The 19,207-nt window shown below is 45.5% G+C and overlaps 1 protein-coding gene across 2 annotated transcripts in view; it reads left to right on the top strand.

Annotated features, from left to right (window-relative positions):
• ADGRG4 (adhesion G protein-coupled receptor G4) overlaps nt 1-19,207 on the top strand; it is a 1,350,632-nt gene that overhangs the window by 1,124,413 nt on the left and 207,012 nt on the right. For both annotated transcript variants that reach the window (XM_069212461.1, XM_069212460.1), the window contains exons 20-21: nt 5,584-5,852; nt 16,668-16,779. In XM_069212461.1, coding sequence (XP_069068562.1) covers nt 5,584-5,852; nt 16,668-16,779 — 381 coding nt within the window. The remainder of the gene's footprint in view (nt 1-5,583; nt 5,853-16,667; nt 16,780-19,207) is intronic.

Here is a 19,207-nt window from a genome sequence, read left to right as displayed (position 1 = left end):
CGGCGTTTAGCCCACCCACACAGCACCGGTAAACTACAAAAAACATACGAGGCTCGATGTTTTCAGCCTGGAGTCCTGAGTACTTTGGCGGTGATTCTAACCGCGGCGGGCGGCGGTCGCCGCCCGCCATGCGGTTACCGCCAAATGACCGCACCGCGGTCACAAGACCGCAGCGGCCATTCTGGCTTTCCCGCTGTGCTGGCGGGCGACCGCCAAAAGGCCGCCCGCCAGCACAGCGGGAAAGACCCAGCAACGATGAAGCCGGCTCCGAATGGAGCCGGCGGAGTTGCTGGAGTGCGAATTTCAGTGTCTGCTAGGCAGACACTGAAATTCTTTTTGGGGCCCTCTTACGGGGCATTGGCATGGGCACTGCAGGGGCCCCCAGGGGCCCCGCGGCACCCCCTACCACCATCCTGTTCCTGGCGGGAGACCCGCCAGGAACAGGATGGCGGTAGGGGGTGTCAGAATCCCCATTGGCTCCGCCGCCATGGAGGATTCTCAAGGGCAGTGGAAAGTCGGCGGTACACCGCCGACTTTCCGTTTCTGGCCGCGGCTGAACCGCCGCGGTCAGAATGCCCAACGGTGCACCGCCAGCCTGTTGGCGGTGCTACCGCGGTCATTCGCCCTGGCGGTTTTTACCGCCAGGGCTAGAATGACCACCTTGATCTGTTTATTTTCGACGCAGCGCGAATTTCACATAGCGCGATCGCGCTGCGTTTTTTTTTTTTGCTTTACAACGCTAATAGCTCTAACTCGAACAAATGGGAGACCCGTTGCATTGAAAATGCTTATTAATTTTACTGTCGGTAAAACTGATTGTGGTGTTTTAAATTGCCATTTGATGGCAACATTTTTGGCCATATAACATATGCTTTGGGCTATGTGGTGCTAACATCAGGCACTACACTGTTCACTGCTAATATATTCAAATACCACTCGCAGCGTTTACTCTGATTAATTCAAAATACCACTGACACCAAAAGGTTGTGACCTGGAAGCAGATTTTAGTCTCACATATAATAGGCTAGAAAATGGTCCATCACTACAGAATTGGCTGGTATCTAATGCTTGACATTGGATGAAGCATCCAGCGGTAAACACTGCCTGGTGTCCACAGTACAATGCAGCTAAACTTTGTCGCCTGCCAGTGGCATTTTCCCGCCATTTGAACACGTCGCTGAGCTACGCCGACTGTGCGAATGTTTGCGCCTGAAGTCTGAAGCTCTTACAAATGTCTTACTACCTGTCTTCCCATTGTGTTCACTTATTTTCACCTCCCATTCCACCCCCACCCCCCTCCCACCCCCCAGAACACCAGCCTTTTCCCAGACACGATCCTGGGCCTTATTTCAGGGAGTAGAGGTAGAGGTGACTTTGTTAATATGACGCCAAGTGCTAGAATAAAAAAAAAAAATACACCTTTACCCAGAAATTGGGGGTCCAGATATGGCAAAAGATGGGTGGGGGAGGGGTGATACAGTCATGGGGGGTAGAGCTTGGAAAGCGGAGTCAGACAGTCAACAGATACATTTATTTTTAAAAAAAAGCCAATCTACTGCAAAGAAGTTGACAGTAAGGACATATGTGACAGTAAATCGGTTCTAGCTTTCTTAACTTAGTTAGTCACAAAGAGACTGCATTTTGAACAGGGTTAAGACCCCTGCTGCAGAGATCTTTGTGTGCCCAGCAATTTCAAGGGGATTATAATAGTGGTAAGAAAACTCTAGTGTAAATGCAGTTCTTGGAGAGTTCAGTGTTTTGTCCAGTTGTAGGTTTCAATCATAAAGTAACATAGAGGGTTAATGTGCCTGATGCAAAGCACATTGTGTAATATGCAGGTCACAGATAGGTAAGAGGCTATTGCTATTTAAACTGAGATCATTTTGTTACTTCCAGTTCATAAATTGCAATCCTAATATATTACAGTGATCTATTTACCGTCATCAAGCAGTTGCATGCAAACTGTAAGTCATGGGTTTATATGCTTATTGTTTTCTTTCTCCATCTGTTGTTACTCTAAGATTTCAAAGAAGGGTTCCTTTGGGAAGTAATAAAGTCTGCATAGTACAGGCAACCACTATCACTGCGCTACATTTTATATCCTGACTTTGTGTTTCTCACAACCATTCAGCCTTAATGTGTAAGGTTTACAAGTATAACCTATTTGTGATTCCTATGCCTTATAACATTCATTGTCTTATGTTACATTTCCTGGACTTTTATTAATACATTTGTATGGTTTATTGCACCTCTGTGTGTCATTTACAGCACTCTGACATCCTACACTGGAATGAGTAGTTCTATAAAATGACCCATTAAAAAATAATAGGTGCCTTTTGAAGTGTGAGGTTACTCATTGTTGGACCTGTCCCGTTTTGCAGGGTTACCCCAAGCTTTTTGCCTTCCTCCTCCTATTTTTCTGACCCTCTTTGTGTTGGCTTTAGGACTCTGGGCACATTACCACCTCTAGGTAGTGCGAAAGTGCACGTTCTCTCCCCTAAAACATGGTATGAATGGCTGACATGTGTTTGGCCTATTTAACTTACCTGTAAATCCCTTGCAAAGTGGCATATCATACACCCAGGGCCTTTAAATTAAATGCTTCTAGTACGCTTGCAGCCCTGAGTGCAGAAGTAGTCTTTCAAACCTGTCTCAGGCCTGTCACGGCAGGGCCCGCATGCCCAGCTTACTGCCACCTTGACTTGGCATTTCAAACTACTTGCCAAGGCCTATACTCCCCTCTTATTATACCTAAGTTACCCTTAGGATAGGCCCTAGGTAGACCTATGGGCAAGGTGCTGGTAAGTAAAAGACAGGACATGCACTCTTATGTTTTGCATGTCCTAGTAGTGACAAACAGCCTATTTCATTTTTCATTACTGTGAGGGCTGTTCCCCTTATAGGTTAGCATGGGGAATTCTCCTATATACTTTAAGTGGTAATTCCTGATCTGGAAGGAAGGGCGTTGTCATGTTTGGTATGTTTGAAATGGTATTAAGAAATCATGCTTTTTGATTTAGTTGGATTTTACATTACTATGTTAGAAATGCCACTTTTAGAAAGTGGGCATTTCTCTTCTCTTATAACACAATCTGTTTTGCAGCCTGACTCCAATTCACATCTGGGGCTGAGTGACAGCTACATTTGGTGTATACTTTCCAGACAGCCACAACACAGGGAGGGCTGTGTGTGACAGGGGATATATCTGCATTCATCTGTATACTGATAGACTTACTGGACTGGGAGAGGGAGAGGCTGTTCACACTTTACATTTGTACAGGTTGTGTCCTGCCCTCACACACAGAGCTGATTTGCCCCCTACTGATGTCTGGAGCCAGGGCTGGGTTGAATGGGATTTGTTGCACACTTGAAAGGGTTCATTTGAAGTCACCATCTACATCAAAGGCATTTATGACTATAACTACAGGGGCTCAGACCCCATGTTTTCCAAACACTTTTGGGAACTGGAACCAAACCTCTGTCAGAAGGACTGCTGCTCTGCTCAGAAGACTCTTCTGGACTACTGTTCTGCTGTATTTCCTGCTGCTTGGTACTAGCTGGGAGGTCTACAGGACTCACTGGATTGCTTTTCTGTTTTTTGCCCTGCTGCCAGCTGCTCTCTGACTCTCTTCTACCTAGACACTGCTGTGCTGTCAACAGAAACCACAATCCCTGCTTTGCTGTGCCGGCCTGCTGCCTGCTGTTTGCTGGGTGAGCTTTCCTGCTGCCCTGCTTTAGGTCCCCATTGTTCCCCTTGGACTGGTGACTGCCCAGAACCAGTGATGGGACTCTGAGTCTGGCCACCTAAGTCGCCTTGAACTAGCAGCTGGTGAGCGCTTCATTCTTCACTTCTTTCTGACCAAACTAGTGCATGGTGAGCACTGTGTGTTGCCCCTGGTATTGTGAGGGACTGTCCCCTGTACCTTTAATCATAGCGTGCAGGACATGCTTCATCTGGTCCTGCTGTTGGTGCGTGGGGAGCACTAGTCCCAGTCGCACTCTGAAGGAAGGGCGCGGTGTACAGCATTTTGTTTTGGCCCTGACTCAAGCTGCTAAGGCAGTACATGCGTGAAGCAATGAGTCAGCTTTGGTATACACGAGTTGCCGGAGTTGCCAGAGGGCCGTCTCATCCCCTTGGAAAAGAGGAGGCAGCCGTAGCCTCAACCGAGTCCTGAACTGGTGCAACCACACCCAGACGGTGCCTCATCCACACTTAGGCTCCTCTTCCATATTCCCAAGTGAGACGCTGAGTGGGGCACAGAGCAGCTACAGTTCCATCTGAGCATTCCTGATGCAGGGGACCCAGGGAGGTCTCTCTGCTGTCTCTACATTGTGTGTCCTCACCCTTTCGCTTGTGTGGGATGTACCTTGGGGGCACTAGGTCTGTTGTCCACGTCACTGGTTGACACCTGGAGGGAGTCCCCCCCAATGCTGCATGCAATCACTGCCAGGATTCTGTTAACATTAGAAAGACTCTGGATTACCATAACCTGACAAGTAGCAGCGCAGAGACTCCTGTGGCCTACACTAGGTGATAATTATATTCCTTTCAGCAGGACTTGTAAAACCTACTGTAACTCACCTAGTAGGCAAACAGGTGCTCTGGTTCCCTAGGATTCTATATGGTGATTTATATGTTGTTTTAAACCTGTTGCCTTATTTGGACTGATTATATAATTCATGTCATTTTCCACTTGCAGTGATTATATAATTCAGGTTGTTTTGCAACCCTTAAGCCCATCACTAAGCCTGCATAACTTCCAAGGTATTGCACACTGTATATCATTGTGGTTCCTGCATTACCAGGACGAGTACCATTTCAGTGTTGGCACAATATGCATAATATTTCCAATTTATGTTGCTTTGGTTTTGTGATATGTCCATAATATAGAAGAACATTTTATAAACCCTGTGCGGAGTCTTTTTTATGGTGTACTTATTATGACACTAGTGTGAGTGTGTTGCACAAACGCTTTCCACATTGCCTCTGAGGATAAGCCTGACTGCTCTGCACCAAGCTACCAGAGGGAAGCACAGGTTATCCTTGGTGGGTAACGTACTTGACCTGACTAGAGTGGTGGGTTCTGGCTGGCTTAGGTGCATACCCTAGACAACCAGAAACCCCATTTTTAACACTCATGCTCACAGTTAAATATTTCATTCTTACAGTGCAACACATCTCTTATATAGGGGATTGAACACAGTTAAAAACCTGTCTTTAAGTCATCGTTTTTTTGAAGTACTTGTGAAGTGATAAGCTATGTGCCTTTGGTTTCTTAGCATTTAGATATTAGGCTCCAGATGACTCCCAGGCAGAGTGTTAAATAAATAAAAGAAAGGCAAACATCAAGACAAATAAAAAAATATGTTTAGGAAGATCACCTTTTATAGCCTCATCTGAACTTGGAGCTGCTGTGGCCTTGTATTAATCATGGGTTTTAATATTTACATTGAGTCATAGATCACCAATGCAGGTAGTCTGCCTGCATATTAAGTTACATGATACAACCAGAAATGGCCAAGTACAAGTGTGTTGCTGTGAGGCATAAGCATAGATTATAATTTCCGTCACCTCTCTTACAGACAACTTCGAAAGGACAACCCCTCAAAGATATTGATGAATCTATGCACTGCACTGCTCATGCTAAACCTGCTGTTCCTGATCAACAACTGGGTGTCTTCTTTCAAAAACTATGGCCTGTGCATCTCTACTGCAATCCTGCTGCACTACTTTTTGCTGGTATCCTTCACCTGGATGGGACTAGAGGCTGTACACATGTACTTTGCTCTGGTCAAGGTCTTTAATGTATATGTTCGGAACTACATACTTAAGTTCTGCATTGTAGGATGGGGTAAGTTACCATAACATGCCCTAAACATTCCTTGTTGTTAAGGTGGATTGTTCAAATACACACACACCCACACACAGACACATGCATTAATGCGCTGCACCAACCTTATTGCACACATCCATATGCAAAGCATTCTACTTTAGTTAGGTTTCTCTCAAATGGGTTTTTGGAAAATACAGTGTTGCAACTTGTGCTGAAACCATGAACATTTGTGACTAACATTAACAAAGGTCGAGGTCTGACATGCAAGTTATAGACTACAAATACAAATTACTATTCTTTGTACACAAACCCCTAACACACAACTTGTTGGCCAACCAGGTTGACCGTGTGTGTTCCAGTAAGTGGTAGATACTCATAAGGAACTTCCGTACACCAAAGTATACTGCTAAAATATTCATTGACTTAATTGCCCTAGTGGTAGTAACTCAGCCATTCATCAAATTAATGTGAGTAGATTTGACATTGGTAAAAAAAAATTAATGGCTAAGAGTTAAACCAATTTTGAGATCTGTGGTATGTATTATTATTCTCATTATCATTGTTATTTATGTTTTACTTGTTTTTATTCTTGGGAATTGTACTGCCATCAATGACAATACACTCTATGCTGGCATCCCAACCCATCTTCTTCACAGACTTCAAATCATCTAAAACGCCGCCACCAGACTCATCCTTGACTTCCTGTGCTAAACCAATGCCACACTACTCCTCAGAGACCTCCACTGCCCCTCAACCAGACGCGCTGAAACGCACATTCAATTCACTGCACAACATGTGACCCGCATACCTCAATCACCAACTTCACTTCCACCAACCCACTAGACAACTTTGCTCAGCATCACTCTCACTTGCACACACATCCAGCATCCACAGAAGGAGAACGGGAAGGTGATCATTCTCATACAAAGCTACAAATTCCTGGAACAGCCTCCCTCCATCAGGACTTCCTCCTCACTTCTTAAGTTCCGCAAGAAGCTGAAGACCTGGTGTGAAGTCCAATAACATAACCAGATAGCTATAAATATGAAACTTTGAATTGGGCTGGGAAGTTTATTGCTCTTCACATCAAGCAAGATAAGCTGATGAGTTAATGCCACCTTGCTGCTCACACATTTATCAATGAAGTTAGAGCACTACCCCCAAAAACTGCTTGAAGAAGGACAGTTGCTAAACATATGGACTATATCAGCCTCGCATGAATTACACCACAGGCACCTAACGTCCACGGAGTCACCCCAGTTTGCAATTTTAAGAGGCGTATAATAAAGGCTGAAGATTGTTTTAAAGTGTTGGGCCCAGTGCTTAATTTGTAAATAAAAATGTGCCGGTGCTCAAAGCCCTCCTCTGACACTTGAGGCTGCTACATTTAACGTGCGTGCACGGAATACTGAGGCAGCGTAATCCCAAAGCTAACTCAGGACTCTTCAATCCATTTACAGCCACTCCCTGCCCCTTCAGCTCACTCTTGCAGCTTTCTGCTTTCTACCTTTGTGACGCGTTTTCGTTTTTCTCTTCCTCCGTCTTTCCCATAAGTGTCTTTTGCTGGTAGCAAATGCTTGAAGTAGAAGAATAAGCGCCGGGCCTCAAAAATAAGTGCTGATGCTCAGCACCTGAAACAACAAGTAAAAATGAAGCACTGGTTGGCCCTGCAAGTTAGCCGATACAAGAATTAAATTCGCGAGCCCATGGGACTCCAAGAGCAAATGCGGGGCCCATGCTAACCCCAACTTAGTTGCTCACTTAGCAGCCTGTCGCTCTAAATCATTAGGGATTAGTATGTTCAGCTCTTTATAAATCTGGGCGATCGTGCAGTTTTCTGTCCCTGTTAATAAATCTATGAGAGCTCTAGCTTGAAAGCCAGCTCATCTACCACTTTTCTTAATTAGGAATAAACGCACCTGCAGATATTTACAAAACTCCCTCCACGACACCCCAAATTTCCCATGCAGCTCCTCATAAGTGATTAAAGCCCCCTGACTAAAGAGATCTCACAGCCTTAAAATGCTACCTGCCTCCCACTCCTGCAAAACAGGACCACTGAAAATATCAGGTAGACACGGATTTCGGTGAATAAAAGTATAAGTATGTATTCGATTGAGGCCCAGTTTCCTTCAAAGCATGATTCAGATCCTATATGTCCCTTTCAACAATTTAAATCATGTCTTTTTGAAGCAGCTAGGTTCAACCTGTCACAAAAGGAGGCCCCCTGCAGCTTTCCCCAGCAAACTTACATGGATAGTGGGGGTCTTAGCAGCCAGCCCATTTCCCCCAGGATCCCTAATTAGAGGACCCATAAATTGGAGTGCTGCTGCCCAGGAATACAGTTTCAAATCAGGCACAGCTCAGCCAACTTTCTCCCGAGTCAGAGTCATATATTTAAGTGCCCTTCTTGGCTTTGCAAATGCCCATAAAAATCATATTATGATTGGATTTAAGGTTTTAAACCAAAAATCATGAATCTCTAAAGGGATGGTCCGAAACAGGTACTGTACCTTTGGATTAAACATGTTGCTTGGTCCGACTATGGTTATACGTATGTTATCCCGCCTTTGAAAGTCCTTAGTGGCCTTTCGGATCACTGGGGTTAAGTTGCACTCTACGACTTGATCCAAATTAGCAGATATAATCACCCCTAAGTACACCACACTCTCTACCACTGTCTTATCCTGTACTTGCACATTTTTGTTAATAACCACCTGAGTTTAGTCATTGTTAAGAAGATAGCCAGAGAAGCGGCCAAACCTTGCAGCCTCTTGTTCTATTCGTTCCAAGGCGGCAATGGGATGACTGCAATGTCGTCCGCATATGCCAGGACCTTAGTGTCCCAACCCCAGTTCCAAACAGGCTTAATTAAAGCATTATATTCCAGCGTCTGTATTAACCGATCAATATAAAGGGCAAACAATAGCAGGGAGCTTGGACAACCCTGCCTAATGCCCCTGGAGATTCAAATATCTTCCAATTGACCCCTCATCATCTGTAGACTTGTGGCATGATTTTGATATACAGCTTTAAGAGCGTCTTTATACTGTGGGACAGTACCAAACTGTCTCATCACAGCCCATAAAAAAGTCCATGATACCCTATCAAAAGCCTTTTTGGCATCTAAAAAAATCAGAGTCAATGGGCCATCCGAGTGCTGCAGAATCCAAGAGGGGAATTACCGTTTGAATATGGTTAGTGGTGCCCCTTCCAGGGACAAACCCATGCTGACTGGACAAAGCAAGTTTGCTTATTATCGGGTCAAACGTGAGGCCAAAATCTTAGTATAGATCTTGACGTCGCTGTTTAACAGCATTATCAGCCTGTATGATCCCATGTTCTCTGGGGGTTTATCCTTCTTCAAGAAGATGCACATCCTTGCAGAGAGCCAGGAGGCTTAAATAAAGCCAGCAAGTCCACTTTTACCTGCTCCAAAAAGACTCTGGAAATGTTAACGGAATTCCATCTCCCTCTACCGCTTTCCCTGCTGCCAAACTGGCTATTGCTTCCTGAACCTCCTCCAGTGTAAGAGCAGCCTCCAATCTATCCCTGTGAGTAGAGCTCAGCCCTCCTGTAGGAATTAAATTTAAGAAACTCCAGAGGCTTCTTCCAAGCTATTGGACTAATTCTCAGCTAAATAGAGCTGTTCATAAAACCCCCGGAATGCCTCACATATATCATCGGGGTCTGAGAATATCTTACCCTGGTCATCCGTAATCCTTACTATGACAGTTTGTCTGGCCCTGTCTCTTGTCCGAACTGCCAAAATTTGTCCTATTCACTCTCCATATTCATAACACTCCCTCCTCCACACTGTATACTTCTTTTACCAGATAGTTAGGTAGGTTCCGCCCGGGCCAGCACAACCTTTAAGCTGACCCTCCTCTATATCATCACTAGTAGCAATTGTCGCAATTAATCGTCTTTTGGCTTCCTCCAATACATTGTACAGCTCTTTAAGTTGCTGTGCCTGGCTTTTCTGGTGGCTCCAGCCAAAGCTCATGGTCTCACCCCACACCCCTACTTTAAAAGCATCCCACACTACCTCTATTGGGGCACTACTTCAATTGATCTAAACAAATTCCATAATCCAGCAATTTATAAACATTCTATAACCTTCAACTCCCAAAAGGGCCCGATCAAAAGTCCAGTATAAGGTGGGAGACCACAACTTCTTCCCCGTAAGCTCTAGCACCAATGGGTTATGGTCAGACATGACCCTAGGGTACTTTTCTATTCTTGCATCGTTAAGAACATGAGAGATAAACATATAGGCCCTCATTCCAACCCTGGCGGGCGGCAGTAGCCACCCGCCAGGCGGGAACCGGCATTTGGCCACCATGCGGCCAAAATACCGCTTCCCTCATTCCGACATTCCCGCTGGGTCGGCGGGCGCTAACCAAGTTAGCGCCGGCCGGCCCAGCGGGAATGGGGGCCGCAACACAGGAGCCGGCTCCAAATGGAGCCGGCGGTGTTGCGGCAGTGCGACGGGTGCAGTTGCACCCGTCGCACTTTTCACTGTCTGCTAGGCAGACAGTGAAAAGCTTCATGGGGCCCTGTTAGGGGGCCCCTGCACTGCCCATGCCAGTGGCCCCAGGACACCCCTTACCGCCAGCCTCTTCCTGGCGGTGAAAACCGCCAGAAACAGGCTGGCGGTAAGGGGGTCAGAATCCCCAGGGCAGCGCTGCCCTGGCGGATTCGCCCAGCCGGGGCAAAAACGGCGGGAAACCGCCGGCCCCGGTTTTCTGACCGCAGCTTTACCGCCGCGGTCAGAATGGGCATGGAAGCACCGACAGCCTGTTGGCGGTGCTTCCGTCATTCGTGGCCCTGGCGGTCTTGGACCGCCAGGGTCAGAATGACCCCCATAGTCTAACCGAGCATGAGATCAGTGCGGTGACGAATACTAAGTACACCCTGAGTCTGTCGGTTTAAGTTTAGCCCAGACATCGCATTAACCATGGATATTTCTAGGCCGTATTGGAAGTTGCAAACATTTGGCTTCCGGCCCGTATATCCCGAGTTACCAACCTCAAGCCGTATACCAGTGCTGGTAAAGGTAAAGTTCCTGCATATCACTATTTGTGTAGTCCAGAGAGCGAGTTCCAGAATTAACCAATCAAATAGAGATGGATCATCTACTTCTGATCCATACACCGTAGCCAGGGTAAATGACTCATTCAGGTGTACGCGATGTATTATCACCCACCTCACACAGCTATCCATTTTTGCACGTGTAAAGCTATATTCATTGCCACATACAAAAACCGTGACACCTCTGCAGCTCAACCCCTGAGTTATACATCCAACCAATCTACACCCAAGAGGTTATAACAGGTGTTGTCTAGAGCTATCCAAATGTGTCTCTTGCAAGCACAAGATGTCAGCATGAAGTATTTTCAAATCAACTGCTACACTCCTCCTTTTCTTAGCATGGTTTAGTCCACAAACACTAACGGTTGCAATGTGAAGCTTATTCATGAGTTACTATATATGAAGGTACACAGCACAGCCCCTCAATCACTTCTGGCAGCTTAACAACAAAATAGGCTTCTCTTCTCCTCCAATGCACTCTCAGTCCAGCTCCCCTCTGCACTCCCATCCCCTCCCACTCCCCCACACCTCTCTCCCACAAACCCATCCGGCCAACCACACCCCACCCACTGCCCCTCACCCTACAAAAAAGAGCATGTAAGGCCCCCCATGATGTTTATGAGTAGATACCCCCACCATACCCAAAAGAACTCCTGAGATCATGATTCAAGAGTCACCACTGTCAGCAATGTTCCCAAATTTTTACTAAGTTTACCATAATGACCTGGGCCTCCCTTCCTTTCACCCAAGATACTCTGCCCTGCCAAGGACAGCCGAAGGCCGAAACCAAACAACTGGGGAGGAAAGCAGCCCTCCCCATCACAGACCACATCTTAATGTAAAAAAAGATCATTAGTCACCTCAAGGGCCATTCAGCTTCCCTCTCCCCTTACCCTCCCTTCCCCCCGATGCCAGCTTGATATGTACTCAGAGGCTCTTACCTCAGAGAAACTTAATGAGCTGCCACAACTGCCACCTTATCTCCACCGGGGATGGCAAAAATCTGGACGTGCCAAAAAAGAGTGATCCTCGTGAGATCTCTTAGAATCCAGGTGGGCCGTCTCAAAAATGGCTTGAAGCAGCAAATAATTCCAAAAATATACCAGCATAGCTAGGGGCTGGGGCACTTCCCCAGCTCGCAATTTTTTAGGACATAACGAGAACCGATGTGCCCTTTAAATTTCAGTGTCCCAGTGCCACATAGATAGTTCTGGAAATGCACCCTTCAGGAGTCCAACCACGAAAGTCCTGGCATTGCTCCCTTTAGACCCCTTCTGAAAGACTCGATAACCTCAGATTGATCCTGTGTTGTCTATTTTCAAAGTCCCTGAGCTTCCACATTACATCACGTAGCTGGGCTTTCTGCGATTCCTTGTCTTGTAGAGTTCCAACATCCTGTTCTAACAATGTAGCATGCTCCTCAGTTGCAGCAGTCCTCTCCCCAGTCTCAGAGCTGGGCTTGTTCACCCTCTTTATAGAGCTCTGTAACTTCTTATTACTCAGCCATGATCTCCTGCTCTCACTGCGGGCTGCATCTTTAAGTTGCCTAATTGTACTATTGATTAACCTCAATGATGGTTCTCATCCGGCCAAGATGGCAGCCATACTTGATCCTGGAGATAGTTCCCTCTGTTGCTAGGGGTCCTCCACATAGATCTGGTTTGTGGCCAAATATTCACACTTCAGGGTCCAAGAAGACAGTCTGTAACTCTTTTCTTCCGTCCATCTTTTGGGGCCAGCGTTCCTGACCTTCTTAGTTTGCAGTTTCCTTCTCTACCTCACTGTCCTTCACAGATCATCTGAGGTACCACAAGACGCAGAGTCAGAACCAGAATCTGAAGAGGTCCGAGCAGTGCCCACCATTGAATCTCTAACTCCATCTCCCCATTTCCCCAAGTCCGTAGAACTTGAGCACAAAGAATCTGTCCCATCTGTGAGGGAGAAGAATTGATCAACACGCTCAGAAGAATCCAGTCCTACCATTTTAAGCTTTGTTTGTTGGGGTTCAGCTCTTCAGGTGGTATCTGGGGAGTAGCTGGTGGGACTGGAGGGGGATAGCCCGGTCCAGTCACAACATCTCATCTTCCTGTGCCCTCTGCCAGGACGCTCCCCCCTGGCAGCCGCATCCCACCTGCTTTACAAACCCCCTGTCTGTCATTATAGGTAACAGGCTTGTCTCCCTTTCAGGTAGATCCTGAGTTTGATGTGTATGAAAGGTTAAATACCCTTCTTCCCTGGTTGTTTTATCAGCCACACCCAAGTCCTCTGCACATCGGAAGCCAGCCTTGTACAAGACAGCTCTACTGCCTGGGCAGATACCATGTTAGGGAGACCCCCAGCCCCTTCGGGATGAGGAACATTCCTCTACAACACTCTCTCATGTAGACAATGTAACCAATTCTGCAGACTTACTTGTTCCCTGCTGGCAACTATGTTTCTCTTCACATCATCTGGCTCTGCCCCACTTATAAGAGCCGCAGGGGTCTTACCCATGCCACAGAGGAGAGGTAGCTAGTTATTGTTGACTGCCTAGATACTTGCCCCGAGACCTTCTACTTTTAGCTCCATTTGCTGCTGCTGCTGACCATCAACCAATGAGGCCCATGGCTTATCCTCCGTCCCTGTATCGGTGCCTGCTGCACCAGCTACCTTTACCTTTTCAGTTGCCGAAGTCGAAGTGCACTCCTGGCATGCCTGACCTCCATGAGGGGCCTCGTTCTGAGGGGTTCACTCTTCTCATGGGGAGGGTGACTTGCTTTTGGTGGCATCTTTGCTGATTGGCCGTGGCAGCTCTTCTCCAACGATGCACACACCACCTGGAGCTTAGCACGTGTGTTAGAGCGTCAGACCTTAATAGGTAAACTTACAAGAGACTCAAATAGATCGATGAACCTTTTGACTCGCTTCGAGGTTTTTCCACCATATATCCCGTACATGCACAAATCAATAATCAATAACAATCAATAACATTAGTAATCAATAGAAGTCAGTAATTGTCACACACCATGACCTTGCAGTCACGAATAACCACACGTTTATGTGAAATTTAGAATGTTTATTTCCCTATATTAACAATGCTAATGTCATGTAGGTTAATCTCAAAATCAAATGATAAACATACAGAAACAACACTGGCCGACCAAAGCGGTGAAAGAATTGCAATCTAATCAAAGCTTGAGCTACTACACATTCTAAGGTTACAGTATAAATTATTAACAAGAATAACTGCACAAACAAAATTACATACATTTAGGTTCAGCAAAGAAAAGACATTAAAAATTATTACATGTATTTGTATTGAACTTCATTAGTGAGGATACCTAACTAACGCCATATTAGAATAGCATGTTTGGGCTGCATGCAAAACAATTTAGTCACACAGATTTGGAAAACATCTAACTATGGCTCTATCAAAATAGTGGTTGGTACCTAGAAACAAAAGCAAACAGACATAGCAAACAACATCAGTGATAGTATACCTCTCCTTAATTGGATCGGCAAGCTAAGATAGTCTTCGTCATCAGGACAATCAATCTGGTCAGCAAGGCATCAGGATTCAGCATCAAAGTTCAGAAATGGCAAAGTCTCTTTAGGCAATAAAGTTAAGCATGTCTCTTTTCAAGACGGTCAAGAAAGTAATGGCGGTATCTCCTTTCTGTGCAGTCTGGCTAAGTTAGATTTCCTAAAACTACTTCCCAAGTACTTATTGGTCAAGGGATCGCATATTTGCAATGAATCCAATAAATCAGAAACTTTAAATCTACATTTCTACTAGTACGTGGGTCACATGTCAATGATTGGCTCCTTTTGTACTGTTCTCATCATCCAGCTCGTCAGGTAACAATATTGTTGCAGCTTATACTCCAGTCAGTGTGGTCATTGTTCTTCCCTGGGAAAGTCAGTCTTACACACATTACATTAATCAATGTTGCATTAGCTAGTACATCATCTACTAGCAAGCAGTTCTCATGAGAAAGACTTCAGCGACAAGCATTTGGCCAGCACAGTGGAAAATAACAATTTAATTCTCTAAGCATCCATTTTAAAAAACGCCCAAGCAATGCAGCTTGATATGAGGCTGTGCAACTAGGTCAAGACCTCGCTAAGTTAAGGCCTATAATTATTAAAGCTATTACATAGTGCATAATCCTCAATATGACATATTACTACATTATTCAAACATGAGCTCAACATTTCATATTAATAAACAATTAATAATTATACTTTGTGAACATTGACGGCCACTTACGTGGGCACACCTTCAAATGCGTGCATTATTTTTTCTTTGCAATTTCAACACTCAAAATACATGAATATTCATTATTAATTGCAAAAATAACTGAGCGTTAACATGGGTCACCATCCGCGGTGCTGATACTGGAGCGAGTACAGCCATGCTAGCCTCCGTGGCTTTCAGGTAGATAATGGTCAAAGCCTGAGACGGAGTCTGGTGGCGGCTGAACTGGGAAAAAGCCACAGTTAGGTGACATCGGGTCCGCAGCATCCCATAATTCTGCTAATGTGGGATCATTTTCCCAACACGTCTCCTGATCGCTCCGTTGTCACATACCACCGGTAAGAAAGCAGCTTAGGCTAGTTGAGGGGAGAGAGCTCGAGACTTCTATGCTACTCGATTGCCATCTTGCCTCTCCTCCCCAACACAGGTATGTGGAGTTAATCTTCTTTAATAAGACTGCTTAGATCAAGGTGCAGAAGCAACTGACATGGAATGCGCTACCAACCCATTCCACATTAGCAACCACCTTACTTTCCAGAGCTTACCTCACAACATAGTTACAGAACACCACAACTGACTTTTCAGTTAGGCTTCTGGTACCACCGAGACTGTCTATTCTCAAGCCTAGCCTCAACACAGGCCTACAGTCACTTACTCAGCTCCTGCATACCTCTGTGAGTGACAAGCAGGGCTCCGCAAATCCACCTTACATTACATTACATTAACGCCTCGTCAGGGGTATTAAGGGCTGTATACAAATGAACCTGAACTTATTGATGCCGCACTCAGTGTTTGGTTTGCGTTTCCACCTGCACAATAAAAACCTCTAAACTTTTCAGTTGCACACAAATCATGGCCAGGCTATTCACTTGCCCCAACAGTTGACGAGTTTAAAAACGAGATACATTTATCAGATATCTTCCAGCCTCAGACATAGCTCCTAAAAACGACCTGTCAGTCCCTGGTGACATCAGCGACATTCTAACTCACATGCACATCATTAAAATTCAGAAAAAGGAAAAAAAGAATGCTATGCACACCACTTGCTATCAAACCTTAAAACATTTGGGACACATTTGCTACAAAAACATTTGCATTGTCACCTCTAACAAATCGTTTTTTATTTTGCAGTAACACACATGGTATGTGAAGAAGAATGTTTCCTCATTAATATGTTTTTGATCCCCGCCCTAGTTTTACACCTCAATTGTTTTCCCCCACCCTTTGGCACAAGAGTTCCCTGGCGGGGTAACGGGTGTGGGAGTGCGCGGCAGGTCTGACTTATGAAGTACTGCGTGCAGCGGAGCATGATTGCCGCGCTTATTATATTACCTACAGCAGGGCGCGCGGAAGCTCCTCTCTATATAAAAGATCAGAATATCTTATCTCTAGCAGTTTTGCGCTCATGAATAATGGAATCACTTACTTTGATGAATAAATTGCTAGACGTCATTGCTTCGACATTTGCATAATGCTCCCTCTTTCTTCCACTTTCGTATTAGGAGTACCGGCAATTATCGTTAGTACCGTGGTTATTGTAAACAAAGATTTCTATGGCATCCAAAATGAGGTGTCGAAGGGAGTTAGCGCATCGGCTGACGACAACGTTTCATTGTAAGTGTTTTATTTTCCCCACTTTGAGGTGCACTGAGCTATACAAAGTCACGAGCATGTACATACAATTGCTGTACAAAATTGTGCGACTTGCTGTTTTTTTTTTTTAGATAGATTTGATATCTGCAACGCCATTAGCTGGATATCACAAGATCACAACTAACTGTTAAGTGGATGGTTGCTAGTGCCTATCTCCTTTCATAAACAACTGGTTTTCATTTTAGAATCATTTAAATTCAGTAGTGGGTATCTACTTTGAATCATTCCTAGATCTAATTGAATTGTAAGGCGCTCTGTCTAGTTCCACATAGTGCTTTGGTGTCTGTGCAATGTGCCTTGCTGACTGGAATGACCTCATGATGTTAGACCAGAGGTGACTCTAGCCTTTTCAGCCCTTCCAGGCGTTGGAATACTAAAATGAGAAACCACCATCCATCAATGATGTCATGTGTGATGTCACAGGCAGCGCAAATGAGTGGCACATTTTATGGTTCAAGCAGTCATGCCAGTGTAGATGTCATTAGCGACGTAATCAGTGTTGTCCCTTATGATGTCATCAATGGTGTCATGTGTGATGGCATTCGCACCACAAGGGGAAGTGATAGTTATGGTTTCAACTGCTGAACATAGCGATTTTCAGTGTTTTAACGAATTTGAGCAAGGAGCATAACTTAACTTTTAACTGTTTTTTTTCAGCGAATTGCAGCCACTTTTTTAAGAGATGTGGCTAAAGAATAAGGGTTAACATGCCCTGTTTTTCTTGTTACAACATACTTTTGATAGTCCCCAATTTCCTACCTGATGGATGATACATTTGTCTTTTAAATTTTAACAAGCACTAGCCAAAGTTTAACTATATATTTTGGTTCCATAAAAAAATACCATGTTAATTGATTTTTATCATTTTGCTGTGACTGTTTATCTCAGAGAGTGCTAGTGCTTATAATCTAAAATACTCCAATATTGGAGTATTGTAGACCCACTGCCCCACCGATCCTTGCTCACCATTGAATTTGTCAGTTCTTTGTAATTACTCCTGAGTGTTTACCTGAATGAGGGAGGGGTGCTGTTGGTCCTCTTCATTCTTTTCTGGGCAACCAATGACTGACAGTGCTAATCTTTCCTTTAGATAGAAACATTTCCAGACAGTAGTCCTGAGTGTGTATGTGCAAGTGTTTGTGTTCTTGGACATGTGTTGGACACACGCTGCTCTCACTGTTCCTATCCCTCCTTTGTTGTCCTCAAAGTTATGTGTGTCATTCAGTCCCTCTCTGTACGTCTGTGTACTTTTGCTGCAGTTGAAGCACTCACTCACATTTATGATCCTGAGTGCTGACATGGGTGAGTGGGGTGTGTCCGTAAACCTGGACCTGCAATAAACACCAACTGGCTCATGCTGATTTTGCTGCCCTTAGAGTACTTGCCCAGCTTCTTGATTGTGGCTCTGAGTGCTGATATGCGAGTGGAAAGACAGCATAAACCTAGACCTGTATTGGATACCCTCAGCCAGCCTCACTCTACTTTTGCTGCGATAGGTGACTCTCCAGCTCCCTGATTGTGGCATATATGTGGTGTGTCCTCCCATACTTGCTTTCATTTTGGATGTGCCAGGTCCCAGGGGGAATATACTTTTATAAGTGAGAGGAGAGAGTGCACATGGCCCCCTCCCCAGGCCGATTATGGCCCCAGGGACAGCCACCCCTTGGGGCCTGGCCAAAAATGAAAACAGGGGGGGCATGTGGCCCCCCCATCCCAAGGCCATTTTTACCCCAGGGGACGCGAACCCATACGGTCCAGCGAAATCACAGTGTAGGGGGCTTCCCACCACGGCCATTTTCAGACCTGGGGACCCGAACCCCACAGGTCCGGTTGTGCTGGCTCTCCTTCCAGAGCAATTAATGGCCCTCAGGACTCCATCCCCAAGAGCTGGCTCTGCTCTGTCCCAGTGTGCCCACCGTTGGGGCATGGCAGTTTCCCTTCTCAAACTGGTGTAGGCAGGGAGACCTCTGTTTGCTCTCAATTGGTGTGAGAAATGTAATGCTCCCACCAAGCAAGAGCCAAGAGTAAGTCCACTCCCAGCGGGCATAGCATCAAAAATGGTCCTGCACCCTGGGAATGGACTTTCATCTGTTTTCACAGTGGGCAGGAAAAGAGATGAAACAATTGCTCCCGCCCGGAGGTAGCAGCATTTTTAGATGACCCCTGTGGGCGGGAGCAATAGCAGCTCCTGCAGGAGGTGTGGAGCCGGCTGGAGTTGCAAGGGCATTGGGACTCCTCCCCCCGACATTCCCCAGACCTGGCATCCTTGGCGTGGTCCACACTGTCTTTTTTGCCTCTGCTTTCCATGTTTTGACTGTGTGCTGTACTCTATTTTTTGCTGTTTTTGGTACTCTATGCACTTTACCACTGCTGACCAGTGCTAAAGTGC

This window comes from Pleurodeles waltl, chromosome 2_1, assembly GCF_031143425.1.
Source record: "Pleurodeles waltl isolate 20211129_DDA chromosome 2_1, aPleWal1.hap1.20221129, whole genome shotgun sequence".
Classification (NCBI taxonomy): domain Eukaryota; kingdom Metazoa; phylum Chordata; class Amphibia; order Caudata; family Salamandridae; genus Pleurodeles; species Pleurodeles waltl.
Note: the sequence above shows the minus strand (reverse complement) of the source record. Positions and strands in the feature narration are given on the sequence as shown.